This window comes from Moschus berezovskii, chromosome 15 (assembly GCF_049115385.1).
Source record: "Moschus berezovskii isolate FMDL1 chromosome 15, NW_MosBer_1.0, whole genome shotgun sequence".
In the NCBI taxonomy this organism is placed as follows: domain Eukaryota; kingdom Metazoa; phylum Chordata; class Mammalia; order Artiodactyla; family Moschidae; genus Moschus; species Moschus berezovskii.
Window position 1 is genome coordinate 66,995,898 of NC_142474.1, and position 16,576 is coordinate 67,012,473.

Here is a 16,576-nt window from a genome sequence, read left to right on the forward strand (position 1 = left end):
ATCACGTTATCATGACTATCTTGGTCATGAAGATCTTTTTTGTACAGTTCTTCTGTGTATTCTTGCCACCTCTTCTTAATATCTTCTGCTTCTGTTAGGTCCATAACATTTCTGTCCTTTATTGAGCCCATCTTTGCATGAAATGTTCCCTTGGAATTTCTCATTTTCTTGAAGAGATCTCTTGTTTTTCCTATTCTGTTGTTTTCCCCTATTTCTTTGCATTGATCGCTGAGGAAGGCTTTCTTATCTCTCCTTGCTGTTCTTTGGAACTCTGCATTCAGATGCTTATATCTTTCCTTTTCTCCTTTGCTTTTCATTTCTCTTCTTTTCACAGCTATTTATAAGGCCTCCTCAGACAGCCATTTTGCTTTTTTGCATTTCTTTTCCATGGGGATGGTCTTGGTTCCTGTCTCCTGTACAATGTTAGGAACCTCCGTCCAGAGTTCATCAGGCACTCTATCTATCAGATCTAGTTCCTTAAATCTATTTCTCACTTCCACTGTATAATCATAAGGGATTTGATTTAGGTCATATCTGAATGGTCTAGAGGTTTTCCCTACTTTCTTCAATTTAAATCTGAATTTGGCAATAAGGAGTTCATGATCTGAGCCACGGTCAGCTCCCAGGCTTGTTTTTGCTGACTGTATAGAGCTTCTCCATCTTTGGCTGCAAAGAATATAATCAATCTGATTTCGGTGTTGACCATCTGGTGATGTCCATGTGTAGAGTCTTCTCTTGTGTTGTTGGAAGAGGGTGTTTGCTATGACCAGTGCGTTCTGTTGGCAAAACTCTATTAGCCTTTGCCCTGCCTTATTCCGTGCTCCAAGGTCAAATTTGTCTGTTACTCCAGGTGTTTCTTGACTTCCTACTTTTGCATTCCAGTCCCCTATAATGAAAAAGACATCTTTTTGGGGTGTTAGTTCTAAAAGGTCTTGCAGGTCTTCATAGAGCCATTCAACTTCGGCTTCTTCAGCATTACTGGTTGGGGCATAGGCCTGGATTACTGAAATATTGAATGGTTTGCCTTGGAAACGAACAGAAATCATTCTGTCGTTTTTAAGATTGCATACGAGTTTCAACTTTTCTACAGGAGAGCAGGTACCAACCTAGCCAAGAAAATCAAGTTTGAGAATTCCAGAAACAGAAGTTGCTTCTGACACTTCGTAAGTGACTTGTGGCGTCTTCAGGCAACACTTTGTCCTGGGCACTTCTGCAGCTTAAAAGAATCCACCAATTTATAAGAAATGAGCCGTCAGACTGCAACAGCATTACCTACTGGAACCTCAAAGTGTGCGCCGTCCCAGAGGGTGCCTGCCCTCACGGGCACCACCGCCTCCAACAATGACCTGGCGAGTCTCTTTGAGTGTCCCGTCTGCTTTGACTATGTGTTGCCACCCATTCTTCAGTGCCAGAGCGGCCATCTTGTTTGTAGCAACTGTCGCCCAAAGCTCACATGTTGTCCAACTTGCCGGGGCCCACTGGGATCCATTCGCAACTTGGCTATGGAGAAAGTGGCCAATTCAGTACTTTTCCCTTGTAAATATGCCTCGTCTGGATGTGAAATAACTCTGCCACACACAGAAAAAGCAGACCACGAAGAGCTCTGTGAGTTTAGGCCTTACTCCTGTCCGTGCCCTGGTGCTTCCTGTAAATGGCAAGGCTCTCTGGATGCTGTCATGCCGCATCTGATGCATCAGCATAAGTCCATCACAACCCTGCAGGGAGAGGACATAGTTTTCCTTGCTACAGACATTAATCTTCCTGGTGCTGTCGACTGGGTAATGATGCAGTCCTGTTTTGGCTTTCACTTCATGTTAGTTTTGGAGAAACAGGAAAAATATGATGGTCACCAGCAGTTCTTTGCAATTGTACAGCTGATAGGAACACGCAAGCAAGTTGAAAATTTTGCTTATCGACTTGAGGTAAATGGTCATAGGCGGCGATTGACTTGGGAAGCCACTCCTCGATCTATTCATGAGGGAATTGCAACAGCCATTATGAATAGTGACTGCCTAGTCTTCGACACCAGCATTGCACAGCTCTTTGCAGAAAATGGCAATTTAGGCATCAATGTAACTATTTCCATGTGTTGAAATGGCAATCAAACATTTTCTGGCCAGTGTTTAAAACCATTGCATTCAGTTTCACAGAGAATAAGGCACCTGTCTGCCTACCAACCAAAAACTTGTGGTAGGTGGAAGCTAGACACATGAAGGTAAATAAAAGGAAAGGCTGTTAATTACAGGAAACAGTTGCATGTAATAACACTAATATATTTAAAAATAAGTCAGCAGTAAACCACTGAAAAATAAATATATATATATATATATACACCCAAGATGGGCATCTTTTGTATTAAGAAAGGAAGCATTGTAAAATAATTCTGAATTTGTGTTTGTTGTAGATTGAGTGTACTGTTGAAAAATACTGGGTTCTTGTTTTGTTTTTTTGTGTGCCTGTGCGTGTGTGTGTGCGTGTGAGTGTGTTTGGATTTTTTTTCCTTTAACTGACAAGCCATGTTGAGTGGTCTTGGACCACTGCTTTTCCCCTATGTGAGTCAATACATAGTGCTGCTGTGTGTGTATATTTTTTTTGTGTGTGTATTTGCTAATTTTTATTAATTCTAGTTTTTCATTAAATAAATTTGACTTTCTTTTCTGTAATTCAGGTTTTTCCTCACTTTTTTTTTGTACCTTTTAAAGTTAGTGTCTTTTTGATATGCATAATTGTTGATGGTAAAATTTATACATGTGTTCGATACATATTTTCTTTTCCCCCATTAATCAGTTCATTAGAAATATTTTAAATTCAACTGTTTTGTGAAGATATGAATTTCAGAAAGGAAAGATAACATCAGAAGAATTATCAGAAGCTAGTTAAAGCAGCTATAAAATGGTCTCCCTCTCATCTCCAGTTGAGTCATACCTTCAAACTTATTCTTTGTAAGGTTAGGGAGTACTGATTTTTTTTTTTTTTTAATACTGGGGAAAAAAAATCAGGCTCCCCCTTCCCCTCACATATCTTGGACAAATCACATATGTTTAAAATTTGTTCTTGTATTTATTGGTTTTGCAAAAGAAGGCATCGTCTCACACAGTATTTGTAATTAAAAGCAAATCATTTGTTTTAAAAAAAGGCAGTTTGCAAAAAATGTTTTTGGTCTTTTATAATTCTCATTAAAAGAATATCTGGCAAATTAAAAACTCAAAAAAAAAAAAAAAAGATTGCATACAAGTACTGCATGAATGGGAAGAATAGGGAGGGGCTAAATGGGGCTGAGAAGAGTCAGGAAAGTGATCAATTACAAAAGCCAGAAGGCAGGATTGGATCACTTGGATCTATTCGAGCATGTTAAGTGGTGCTTATGGAAGCTCCTAAGGATACAAGAATAGATGCTTTCGAACTGAGGTGCTGGAGAAGACTCTTGAAAGTCCTCTGGACTGGAAGGAGATCCCAAAGGAAATCAACCCTGAATATTCACTGGAAGGACTGAGGCTGAAGACGCTGAAGCTCCCATACTTTGGCCACTTGATTCGAAGCGCCAACTCACTGGAAAAGACCCTGATGCTGGGAAAGACTGAAGGCAAAAGGAAAAGGGGGCAGCAGAGGCTGCTGGAGATGGCTGGATAGCATTACCTACTCAATGGACATGAATTTGAGCAAACTCCGGGAGATAGTGGAAGACAGATGAGCCTGAAGTGCCACAGTTGCAGAGACCACGAGATCCCAAAGAGTTGGTCATGACTTAGCAAATGAACAACAGGGATACAGGCTCTTTGTCTTAAGTTGTCACTGAAACGGGCTGCAAATTCTTTTCGGCTGCCTCTGACTCATATTTGCATTTGAAGCCCTCTGTCTGATGGATTGTATCTACAAAGAATGTATACTTTGTTTAAAAAAATTTAGTGATAAACAAGTAGGTGGAGAACAATGTTTTGGGAAGGCGAGTGATCACAATTCCCCATAAATCACTGGAAGCTAAAATTCTATTCTTCCAGCACATGGTCAACCTTGACCAAAACAAAGGTTATGACACTTCAGATTTAGCATTCTGATCTTTGTTTCCTTCTCATTCCTTCTAATGGCTCTCTCTTTTTTTTCTTAACTAAAATAAGCTTCATTGATTCTTACGAATAAATACCCTATGCCAGCCTTAACTCAGCACACACAGAAAAAGGACTTGGTTAACTCTTTTATTAGCTTTGTAACGTCCCACATTTTTAACAGGAGGAGGAGACAGGCATCGACTATTGTTCTCAATAATTTCAAAGCTCTGCCAATGTGGAAAGGAGGACGTGAACTGACCAGGTTATTACCCTCTCATCTATGCTAGCAGGCATTTACTGCTGACAGTAGGTCGGAATGGCAATAATCTAGCACTGAACTGTTCAGGATTCTCCCCTTCTGGGAGAACCGTACTGGAATCCTGCTAAGTCATTTCAGTCGTGTCCGACTCTGTGTGACCCCATAGACGGCAGCACACCAGGCTCCCCAGTCCCTGGGACTCTCCAGGCAAGAACACTGGAGTGGGTTGCCATTTCCTTCTCCAATGCATGAAAGTGAAAAGCGAAAGCGAAGTCGCTCAGTCGTGTCCGACACAGCGACCCCATGGACCAAAGCCAACCAGGCTCCTCCGTCCATGGGATCCTCCAGGCAAGAATACTGGAGTGGGGTGCCATTGCCCTCTCTGGCACTGGGATCCTACTATTTCCTCAAAGCTGCCCTTCTCCACCTGCACTACGTGGCTTATGCTCTTATTTTCTTCACTCAGCAACATTTCAAACAGTGTCCTTGACGGCAGTTCTCGGTGTGACCCACTCCTGAGAACCTAAGGTCGGGCGTTGGGTCACCGTTATAACAGGGCTCCTGGTATACAACAGGTGACCGTTTTACCGGCCAGGACCGCCCCTATGACTAGAAAACCCCGGGTTTCCAGCTAGACGAAATCGAAACTCTCCCCTCTTCCAGGTGAGGGTTTTGCTTGTTACCAAAAAGCCTTCCTGTCCTCCGTGAAACCACCAAATGGGGACCTTGGGACCCTGACAAGGTCGCCGAGGATCGGCGGCGGGCGAGGCCTCCGGGGCTCGTGCCCGGCGGCGGCGGGGTGGTGTCCGTAGGATGCGCTCCCGGGGCCTCGCCTGGCAGCTGGGGACAATCCAAAGGGAAGCCACCTCGGCACACACAACGGCACCACCTGGGTTAGCCGTTTCCAATGGACTGACTTCCGGGAGCAGGTGCCACCAGGCAACTTCCGGTTTCTTCCGCACCGCCTCAGGACCCGCCCGCAACGCGGTCCTCTTCCCCGCCCCGCCTACTTCCTTCTCCCGGCCCCGCCCCTGGCCCCTCCTCCCCACTTCAGGCCCCTCCTCCCCGCCCCCCCCAGCCCCGTTCTATTCAATTGTTGGATTGTCGGCGCCGCACTCCCACCGGCGGCCGGCAGGGGGCGGGGTTCGAGCGTGGATTTCCCCGGCGTCCCCTGGGCAGGGACAGGCGCGGGACGGGCGCGGAGCAGGGCGGGTGGGTGGACGCGCGGACTCCAGGCCGCGAGCGGGCGGCTGCGACGCCGCGTCGGGTCGCGCTCGGCGGGGAGGCCGCGGCCGCATCAGTGCTGACGTGGGGCGACGTGGGCCGGCGGCGGTCCTGGTGGGGCTCGTCGTCCCACCTCCTCGCGTCCGTAAGCAGTGACGAGGTCCGCTACGTAAATCGCTTCGCTGCGGGTAAGTGGCGCGCCGGCCGGCGGGACCCGCGGGGCCTGCGGCGGCGGCGCCTGAGCGGGGACGGGGCGGGGCGCAGCGGGCAGCCGTGGGCCGTTTGCCCCGCGCCCCTCAAGGGCTTTTTCCGAGGGCCCGCCGCTCCGGCTCCTGGGAGGGGAGGGCAGGCTGGCGACGCGGGTCGGTCGACTTCGCTCGCTCGCCGGAGCCGCCGCCCCTGCTCCTCGCGACCCGAGACAGACCGAGCGGTGCTTCTGGAAGGCGCGCCACCTTCCTTCCCCGTGCCCCGCTGACGCCGGGACCAGCCACAGCCCGGCGACCACGGTCCGACCGCGGACTCAGAGAGACGAGCGTCCTCGGACGTCTTCACCGCTCTCCCCGCCGGAGCCGGATCCCTAGTGTGAGCCGCTTCCCTCCCTGCGCGGCTCGGGCAGCGGCGGCCGGCCGGCCCGGGGCTGAGCGATGCCGCCCGGCGGAACCAGCTAGGCCCGCACCGGAGGCCGCGTAACCGAGCGGCTCACCCAGGCGGCTTCCGAACACCTCTGCCTTCCCCGCCTCATTCGCCTGGCTCGTGGGAGTGCAGCCACCCTCCCTGCAAATAAACACAAACCGAGATGCGCAGGGCTGGAGGTCCAAGGTGAAGACTGTGTTAGAAGACAGGAAGGTCGTGTTCTCTGGTTGTTCCCCTGTGGGTACCACATCTTTGGTCTAGTCTCCATGCTGCTTTTGAATAACAAGCTACTTTCCCCTCTATAAGTCACAGTCTTTGAATCTTTGAACTTAAAAGGACCTTTTTCCCACTCATTTCACTTCAGTTCAGTCGCTCAGTCGTGTCCGACTCTTTACAACCCCATGGACTGCAGCACACCAGGCTTCCCTGTCCATCACCAACTCCTGGAGCCTACTCAAACTCATGTCCATCGTGTCGGTGATGCCATCCAGCCATCTCATCCTCTGTCGTCCCCTTGTCCTCCCGCCTCCAATCTTTCCCAGCATCAGGGTCTTTTCCAGTGAGTCAATTCTTCACAGCAGCTGGCCAAAGTATTGTAGTTTCAGTTTCATCATCAGCCCTTTCAATGAATATTCAGGACTGATCTCCTTTAGAATGGACTGGTTGGATCTCCTTGCTGTCCAAGGGACTCTTCAAGAGTCTTCTCCAACACCACAGTTCAAAAGCATCAATTCTTCGGTGCTCAGCTTTCCACTACACAAAGGCAATCTGCAAACAATGTGTTTTGGCCTTTTTATAAGAAGTAGTAAAAATACTGATGTCTAAGAGCTACTTGGTCATCCAGATAGTTTTTGAGAAGATATTTCAATGGGTTTGATCCTGGATAAGTAAACATTGAGACCACTGTTATGTTAAGTGATGGTAATGACACAGACATTTTTGGTGCATCTGTAAAATAGTTAAGAGTAAGTTAATGCTTGCACAATGACTTGCTCTTCAACCTGGAGTTGCTTTGGTGAATGTGAAGTTGTAATTACACGGATGTTTTGTGTACACATTTTGTAAGAGTGTATGAATAAATTTTTATTGAATGTGTAAACAAAGAGAAGCGCTTTAGTCTTTCTGTTTCCCTATTGCCCCAGGAGCTTTCCTGAAATCTGGTGAATTTAACAAGTTCCAGACTCCATAGATAAGTTTCCTACTAAGGAAAATCATTGTATGATTAAAATATGAAATTATGTTTAGAATTATGGACATTTCATGAATAGTAGGGAAGAGTTTCAGGTTAACATACAAAAGGAATCCTGAATCTTTTATCAGTATAGACATATATTCCTGATCCTGTTTTCTCCATCCTCGTGTTCTCTACAAGTTAATATTGGGCCAGTTCAACTGGGGAATGTGCTCAAATGTCTTGGCCTATTTAGATAAACTTTGAAAAATAAAACTGAACAATGCAAACACTTAACAACTGCACCGTTGATGTTTTGACATGCAACCAGTATTGGTCATTAAGGAAATAAACCTGATATGTCATTGAATCCTGTTAACTTTCTACTTAATGGGACTGCTGTTGACCCATATAAAAGTCAACTTTGAGAAGAGTTAGGATCCTACATTGAATCTAGTTTCAATATTATCAGTACAGGTATATACATTGTAAAAATATAGATTTCAGGGGAAGTGTTTCTCATCCATTATACACATGTAGATAACTTTGAAAAAACTGAGATATACATTTTAAATCATTTTGTTAATTCCCTTTAAAGCACACAAAGTATGTAAACTACTTTTTACCCATGAGAATTGCACAATAAACAGTGCCCTGTTTTTAAATCTTTCATTCATGGATTTTCTTTTAATGATGCTATAGGATATCCAGTAGAAAGTAAGAGAGAATGAAGAGAATAACCTAAGGATGACATTACTGGGGATTTATCTTAATATTTCTCATGAAGACAAGTTGAGTCTTATGGTATAATTCAGTTATAGCAAATTTAAAAAATACCTATTTTGCAAATCTCTTGACTGACCATCCCAGGAGTATTACAGGAAATTAGTGGCAAAGTGCATGCAAAACAGTTTTGAAAAGAACCATGGGATGGTAAGGTTATTTGGAACTGGTGAGGAAGGAGGCTTGCCTCCAAGGAAACCTCACTAGCAGCTTTTTGTGAGGCTCTCCTGAAGTCTTTCTCCCCAAATGAGAAGCAGCTTCATGCACACTTTCTGAACAGTGAACAGACCAATCAAATGTCAAAATGAAATCCTGCTAAATTTTAACAGTGGGGTTCATGTGATTCTAATATTTTTGCTTTTGAGGATTCCTGAAAATAAACTCAGTTTCTTCAAAGTTATCTTAGTGAACGTTTTTGTTTTTGTTAAACTCAGCAGACTTAAAATTAGAACATCCTAACTCAGAATGTCAAATGTCATAGAGTTTTGTTCAGACAGCTTCAATTTTTTTCCACTGGTAGCACAGATATTATTTTTTCTACCTAGAAATGCTTAGTAATTTATAGCATAGCATTGATTATCATGAAAGTTTCCAGCTCTGGCATTGGGACAACTATGTATCATGCATAAAGACACTTGGGATGCTTTTCTTAAAATTATCGGAGGAGTGAAGTTTAACTTATTTAGACATGTGTCTGCACTTGGACATAATTTTGTTCATATATGCAAGATAGGACCAACCTGAGTATCACAACATTGAAATTCATTTCTATAAACTTTAGCTAATTCCAGTGTCTTACCTACTCTTTCCCAGATTTACTAGTTAGTGGTCAATGCAGTTTTACTTTATATGTAGGGTAAGTGTTTTGAAATATACCTAAAGTGCAGCAATGGAGCATGCTGTTGAAAAACCCTACAGTGGTTATTAGTCAAGCAATAACTTCCCCAAAAGATTGAAAGTTTTGTTTCCTTTCATGAAGAGGGGCTTGGAGATGAAGAGATAGGCCATGATTATTTGAATTTCATTTTTCATTTCCTCCTTACCAGCAGATTCTGCTGTTCATTGACTGAAATAGACAAAAGCAGGCACCAGGGGGGAATGAACTGAGAATGAGATGCTTGAATAATTTTTAATCCTTTGGTGATTGTAGTAAAGAGTTAATATTTCTTAAATAATAATAGGTATCTGAGGTGGCTCAGTGGTAAAGAATCTGCCTGCTGATGCAGGAGACGCAGGAGACATGGGTTTAGTCCCTGGGTTGAGAAGATCCCCTGGAGAAGGAAATGGCAACCCACTCCAGTATCCTTGCCTGGAAAATTCCATGAAGAGGGGGAGCCTGGCGGCCTGCAGCCCGTGGGATCGCAAAGAGTCCGACACAGCTGAGTGACTGAACATGCATACACGCATAATAGGTATCTGAAGCAATTAAACTGTTTGGTCTTGAATCTGTATTAGAATTTTGCTTGATTTTCTGGGTGATTCATGTTCAAAATAGTAAAGACAGTATTTGCAAGTGTTTCAAATAATTATTTACAAAAACTATTCGTGACCACTTGTATTTTTACAGAGAAATGTAAAAATTGTTATTTGGAAGTTATTCTAATTTTGCTTCACAAAGATTACAAAAAGTTAAAAGTGGCATGATTTCCTGTTACTACTGTGTTTTTTGTTTTTCCTGTACTCATCTTTACCTAAAAATACATAATAATCATAGGCTCATCCCTGTCAACTTCACATATATGGATTTTGGTAATTGAAGTTCACTCTTGAACAACATGGGGGTTAGAGGCGCCAACCCCTGAATATCCCCATATACTTTTTGACTCCCCTAAAACTTAACTGCTAATAGCCTATTATTGACCAGAAACCTCACCAATAACATAACCAGTCAATTGAAATGTATTTTGTATGTTATATGTATTATATACTACATTCTTACAATAAAGAAGCTAGAGAAAAGAAAATGTCATTAAGAAAACCATAAGGAAGAGAAACATTTATAGGACTGTGCTGTATTTATCAGTATTATAAATTGATAAGAAGAGAATCATTTGTCAGTACATCAGTACTATCTTAGATGATACAAAACACTGTAGCTGGTCCATGTATTCCTAACACTAGACATCAAAAATGAAAAGATAATATGAAAAGAAATTTTGTTTCATTTATAGATATAATGATTCATGCATTGACAGTGGCACAGTAGCCTAGGCTATACACTAATAATGAATCATTATAGAAATTTATGGCACATAGTGTTACAGTCATTTATAATACAGTATTGGAAACAGTTACATTAAAAAAAACTCACCTGTCATGACAGTTTCTCCAATTATGAGAGTGAGGCATATTGTATGGTCATGTAACCCTCTGAAAGTTATGAAACAGTAAGAAAACTAACACACTGTATTAAGTGCCTACCACTCACCTTATGCCTATGCTCAGCTAGAATCTCTGTATATTTTATGCATTCATGACATACCTTTTCTTAAAAAATATTTTCAATATTTGTAGGCTATGAGTTTCACCTGAGAGTTTTTTCAAATTGTTGCCTGTTTCCCCCAAATTTCCAATATATTATTGAAAAGAATCCGCATATAGGTGGACCCATACTGTTTCAACCCTGTGTCGTTTAAAGGTCGACTGTACTTCTCTTCTCTAGCTAGCCTGCCCTTCCCCAACTTTTTAATTGACTTGGTTGAGAAGAACCAGCTTTACCTTATGAACTTAATAGTCTTCTTCTATCTTCTTCCAAACCTTACTGTTGCTACTTAAATCATAGTTAACCTGTGAGGGTCTCCTACTTTCCCAAAGAGCTAAAATCTTTCTTCAACCACAGCCCAAGAAACAGATTGTACATTCCTGTGTTCTCTCTTTTCCTGCTTCCGTTAGAGGTGCACTGCCCTCTATTCCACATTCTTTTCATTTTGACCATGCTAATTGTAGTGGGACTTCAGTTTTGTCTTTCTTGCAAAAACCATAGTCCAATAAGGGCCAGCACTCAAGTTGACACCCAGATCAGCCTGCAGTGCTGTGCTGTTTATATAGCACGCTGTGCTGCTATGTATGAGCATTAGATTGCACTGCCTCCTCAGGAACTGGGGACAGACAAAGGAAGCGGGAGTGAAGGCAGAGGATGCCCATTTATGGTGCCTGAGGCCATGGTGACGTCAGTCTCCAACCAAGATAAGAAGTACAGCAGGAAGGGAGATGTGTAGAGCAAAGGTGTTGAGGTTAGTTTTAAATATTTCAGGCTTGAGGATCTGTGAACAAACTTTTGAGAGATGTCAAATAGGCAGATACATACAGACCCAGATGGCGCTGGTGGTACTGCCAGTGCAAGAGACAAAGGTTCGATCCCTGCGTCAGAACGATTCCCCTGGAGGAGGAAATGGCTACACTCTCCAGTATTCTTGCCTGGGAAATCCCATGCACAGAGGAGCTTCCAAGGTGTTGCAAAAGAGTCGGATACTCCTGAGCATTCAACCAGAGAGTGGTCAGGCTGGAGGTGAGATTTGAGACTCATCTAACAGGGATGAAGCAGTCCTGAGGGAGAGTGTGGTGGGTTTTGTGACTGGGAGCATGGAAACACCAACCCTTAAAGAGTGGGCCAAAGGAGACTGGGGCAAAGGACTGGATAACTTGGAAGGGAAGCTTGAATGTGGTGCCCTGAAGAGTTCAAGGAAGACAAAATTTGGCAAGTAGGAAATGCTGTAGGTGTATTAAGGAAGATAGAGACTAAAAATCATTGCTTTAGATGTGGCAAGCAGGCAGTGATGACTTCTTAGAGAGTATTGGGAATGAAATAATTCTTTGATGAGCCTGAGTCAGGATCAGGTTTAACTGATGGTCACTGTTCTGTTGTGAGGTTGATCATTTTCTCTCTTGATGTTTGGTGGCAGGGGTGGCAGGAAACTGGGAAGAGGAAATGGGTGGCTGGTCCTGGGACTTGATGACATGCCTTTTTCTACTCTAGTTTCAAATGATAATGTATCACTTACTCAGAAATTAAACTCAAGAAAATGGTATTTCCAAGAGAAATTGGGAGTTACTTCTCCCCTCTTAGATGGTGTCATGTTATTGTTGCTCAGTCGTGTCTGACTCTGCAACGTCATGGACTGCAGCACGCCAGGCTTCCCTGTGCTTCACTATCTCCCAGAGTTTGCTCAGACTCATGTCCATCGAGTCGATGATGCCATCCAACCATCTCATCCTCTGTCGTCCCCTTCTCCTCCAGTCCTCAATCTTTCCCACCATCAGGATCTTTTCCAATGAGTCGGCTCTTCACATCAGGTGGCCAAAGTGTCATGCCCATCATCATCACTCAGATAAAATTATCATTATCCCTTGTTTAAATGTCTGTCTTCTTCATTAGAATCCAAGCTCCTGGAGATCAGAGACATCTTATTATCTGTGTCTGGGTGCCTAGCACAAGGGCTGGCGTACCTTGGGTGCCAATTTATTTATTGTGCTAAGTCGCTTCAGTCCTATCTGACTCTTTGCAGCCCTGTGGACTGTAGCCTACCAGGCTCTTCTGTCCACAGGATTTTCCAGGCAAGAATGCTGGAGTGGGGAGAGGGGAGGAGAGGGTGAGATGTATGGAAAGAGCAACATGGAAACTTATATTACCATATGTAAAATAGATTGCCAAAGGGAATTTGCTGTATGGCTCAGGAAACTCAAAAAGGGGCTCTGTATCAACCTAGAGGGGTGGGATGGGGAGGGAGATGGGAGAGAGGTTCAAAAGGGAGGGGAGATATGTATACCTATGGCTGATTCATGTTGAGGTTTGACAGAAAATCACAGAATTCTGTAAAGCAATTATCCTTCAATTAAAAAGTAAATTAAAAAATAAAAGTGCTGGAGTGGGTTGCCATTTCCTTCTCCAGGAGGATCTTCCTGACCCAGGGGGAAGAACCTTGGTTTCCTGTATTGCAGGCAATCTCCTGCACTGCAGGCGGGTTTTTTACCAACTGAGCCACCAGGGAAGCCTGGTTGGGATTGGGGCAGAGGCGGGGGGTTGGTTCAGATGCCCTACCTTTTCTCATCACTGTTGTAGACTGGGCAGGTGGTAACAATAGTCATTGTCCTGGTGCCCCTAGTGAGGGGTAGCACACCTGACTGCCAGCTCAGTTTCCAAATTGGGTGAGATGGTGTAACATCATTATAAGGGGACCATGATGAGGGAGCCCTGAAAATAGCCTGTTTGTGGCAGAGCACCCATTGCTGGCATACACGCCCGGAAGAAACTTAGGAATGCCAGTGTTTGTCCTTTCAAATCTAAAATAAACTGAGAGCTCACTGCTCTCCTTTGGTCTTTTTCTTTGTCGATTTTATTTCATTCAGCATGTCGAGGGCTTCCCTGGTGGCGCGGTGGTAGAGAATCCACCTGCCAATGCAGGAGACACAAAAGGTGCAGGTTCAATCCCTGAGTGAGGAAGATCCCCTGGAGGAGGAAATGGCAATCCACTCTAGTATTTTTGCCTGGAGCATTCCATGGACAGAGGAGCCTGGCAGGCTACAGTCCATGGGGTCGGGTCGAAAAGAGTCAGACACAACTGAGCACAGCACAGCAGCAGCAGCAAGTCAAATGTACATTTTAAAGAGATATTAGTAAAAAAAAAAAAGAGTTTCTACAGTGTCTAAAACAGCTTTTTAAAATAGATTGAAGGCTGTCAGAGGAGATTTTAAAGGAAAAATTACTATTTTGTTTGGAGTTAAAATTTTTTAACAAAACCCAGTTTTGAAGTTAAGGTATATGAAAAACAGTTGACAAATTTGTTTCAGTGAAATGAAATTTGAGAAAGCGATAATTCATTCAGTTTATTAAATGTTTATTATCATTGTAAAATAGAACTGATAGAAGCATGTTGCAGTGTGTATTAAATGATTCAAGCAGCACTGCTCTGTTCAATAGAAAATCATCTGGTAAATTTAATTTTTCTGAAATATTTTTTCCTCCAAAGATAAGAAAATTAGGTAGAAGTAAGTTTGAAAGGAAAAATACAAACATTTTCAACTTTCTATGCTTTTTTTTTTTTTTAGTTTTATGAAACTAGGGTATTTTGCTGTAGTTGTGAGAGATTTTAATTTTTTAAAAATAAAATCTTATGATTCCCCCAATTCAACATTATAATTTTACTGCAGGATAAATAAAGAAGAAAACAGGAAGGAGCAAAGCATTGATTATAAATGTCTTAATAATGAGCAAATGTGGCAGGAAAAAATTTATGAAGACAAATCTAAGGTAGGTGGATATGTTATTTTTCTATTCTTTTGAAAGTTCTACTTAGCTTAAAGTTAAAATGGATAAATTAATGGTGTGTGTATATGTGTTTGTATATGTACATGGGTGTGTGTATATATATATATGTATATACATATATTTAAAAAAAAAACTATAATAGTATGTACCCAAATTGCTCAGCTGTTCAATTAGGGAGTTTGTCTTCTACCATGACTTGTTCTTGGCGACGTAGGAGTTGAGTGGTCATTCGTGGTCAGCTCGTTCTAAGTGCTGGCCTTTTCAGTTAGAAAGGAGACGGTATATATGGAAGTGGACAGAGTTTTCATTTTCATTCTTGCCTTTAGTCAACACCTGTACCTAAAGTTGTAATACAGCACATCTCTACCAATGTTTTCTGGAAATGCAAATATTATTTTTCAGATTTTCTTTTAGTTATTTTCAGAGACATTCTGGTTCATCATTTGGGTCTAGCAGCAAAAAGAAAATGAAGTTTTCATGACAGTTTTTATAAAACTATTTAAAAAGAGATAATAAAAACAACTTTAATCATTTTTCCTTTTGTTGCTGGATTCTGTTTTTTAAGCAGGTGAAAAAGTTTTGCATGGATAAATATAGTTGCGCTGCAGTATAATTTATCTTTGCAAATTGGATACAACTAAGATTTTCAAAGTTATTAATTGTACACTTTAATTATAACTAGGAAACTACTTTTATTTTTCATTTAGATATTTTTGGCTTGTATGTCTTTTCTTTTTTTCGTCCTTTCTTTTAAGAATATCTTCCTGGGTACCTAGGATGGAATTTTTCAAAAATGTTTTTCCTTTTTCTTCTCATTTTTCCTTCTTTTTAAATATCTTGTGTGTGCTTGGTACATAGGTATGCCAAAATAACTTTGGTCATTAATTATCTCAATATTTCTATAATTATAAAAACATATTTTTTTACAAATATACTGCTTTGTATTCATTTCTTCAAAGTATGTTATATAAATCATATATAAACAGTACTATTTGCAGTAGTTCAGTATTTTGGGGAGCTTTTGAAATATGACATTGATGTTCTACTGAAAACCTAGAAAATAACAAGTGAAAGTGAAGTGAAAGTTGCTCAGTCGTGTCCGACTCTTTGTGACCCCATAGACTATACAGTCCATGGAATTCTCCTGGCCAGAATACTGGAGTGGGTAGCCTTTCCCTTATCCAGGGGATCTTCCCAATACAGGGATCGAACCCAGGTCTCCCGTATTGCAGGCAGATTCTTTACCATCTGAGCCACAAGGAAAACCCAGGAATAACCTGCAAAAACAATGCTACCCGCACTAAAGGTAGTTCACCCTAGAAGACTTTGAAAATTGCGCAACTGGGTGGATCCTGTTCTTTTAAAACAATGATTATATTAACATTTATTAAAATGAATCCCAGTTTTTCAAAACCTGTTGGGATAACATTTACTTTTCTACTGAAGAAGAGAATGGTTTGCTAATAAATAAAGATTTCAGAAGAAATATTTAACTTTCATAAGAAAAGAATGCTGCTACTACCATTAATCATTTATAAGTTTAAATATGCCCGTGTTAGCAAATCCTTATCTGTTCTTTAGAATTATAGAACCAAATGTTTGCCAGTATTTTGCTTACTTGTAGATTATAGTGCTTAATGGACTTTTAAATTTTTGTTTTTATCACTTTGTGTTTATTTTTAAATATTCTGTAATTTCTATTTCCTAATTGGTCTTTTTCTCATTTGTATTTAAGATTGAAATATTATATAATTATACAGATTATTAATACTGGTACAGCTGTGTTTAAAATTTGGTGTAGAAAGTGAGATTTGGGGGAAAATATTGTATGATTCACCTCTTTGATTTTTGCTGTAAAGTAGGTAAGTGAACAGGGCAGGATTAAAATGGGTCTTTCTCTTACACTTGGTAAACACATTCCGTTGGAACTAGCTGAGACTGATTTACAGATATTAGTGTTGATATGTGTCATTTCCATCTGAGGTCTGGGCCCCTTATTTCCTGCTAGGTTAGTGTCTGAAAATGCCGAGTACAGTGCCTGGTCCATGTTGAGCACTCCAATGTTAGTTGAATCTTCTGCCCCGAGTCTTGGTCTGGGGTTGACTTTTAGTGGGTTTAGGAGGTTGTACTGGAGAGGAGCTGGGTGTGGATCAGCAGAATGAACTTATTTGAAGATGACAGGCTGTATAAATTGG

General features: G+C 41.9%; 2 protein-coding genes across 12 annotated transcripts in view; both read left to right on the forward strand.

The window, feature by feature from the left end:
* The first annotated feature begins 1,244 nt into the window (after nt 1-1,244).
* On the forward strand, nt 1,245-3,222 carry LOC129557406 (E3 ubiquitin-protein ligase SIAH1-like). The gene has a single exon (XM_055427947.2). It carries the CDS (start codon nt 1,245-1,247, stop codon nt 2,091-2,093), a length of 849 nt encoding a protein of 282 aa, XP_055283922.1. The 3' UTR covers nt 2,094-3,222.
* A 2,314-nt stretch (nt 3,223-5,536) lies between these two features.
* The window catches only part of CREM (cAMP responsive element modulator), a 69,905-nt gene continuing 58,865 nt past the window's right edge, over nt 5,537-16,576 (forward strand). For 9 of the 11 annotated variants that reach the window (XM_088844162.1, XM_088844166.1, XM_088844160.1 and 6 more), the window contains exons 1-2: nt 5,537-5,717; nt 14,264-14,363. In XM_088844162.1, the coding sequence (XP_088700288.1) occupies nt 14,320-14,363 (44 nt within the window). In that variant the 5' untranslated portion in view covers nt 5,537-5,717; nt 14,264-14,319. Of the gene's footprint in view, nt 5,718-8,933; nt 9,529-14,263; nt 14,364-16,576 lie in introns of those variants that run through there. The other 2 variants (XM_088844161.1, XM_088844164.1) reach the window with 2 other exon arrangements.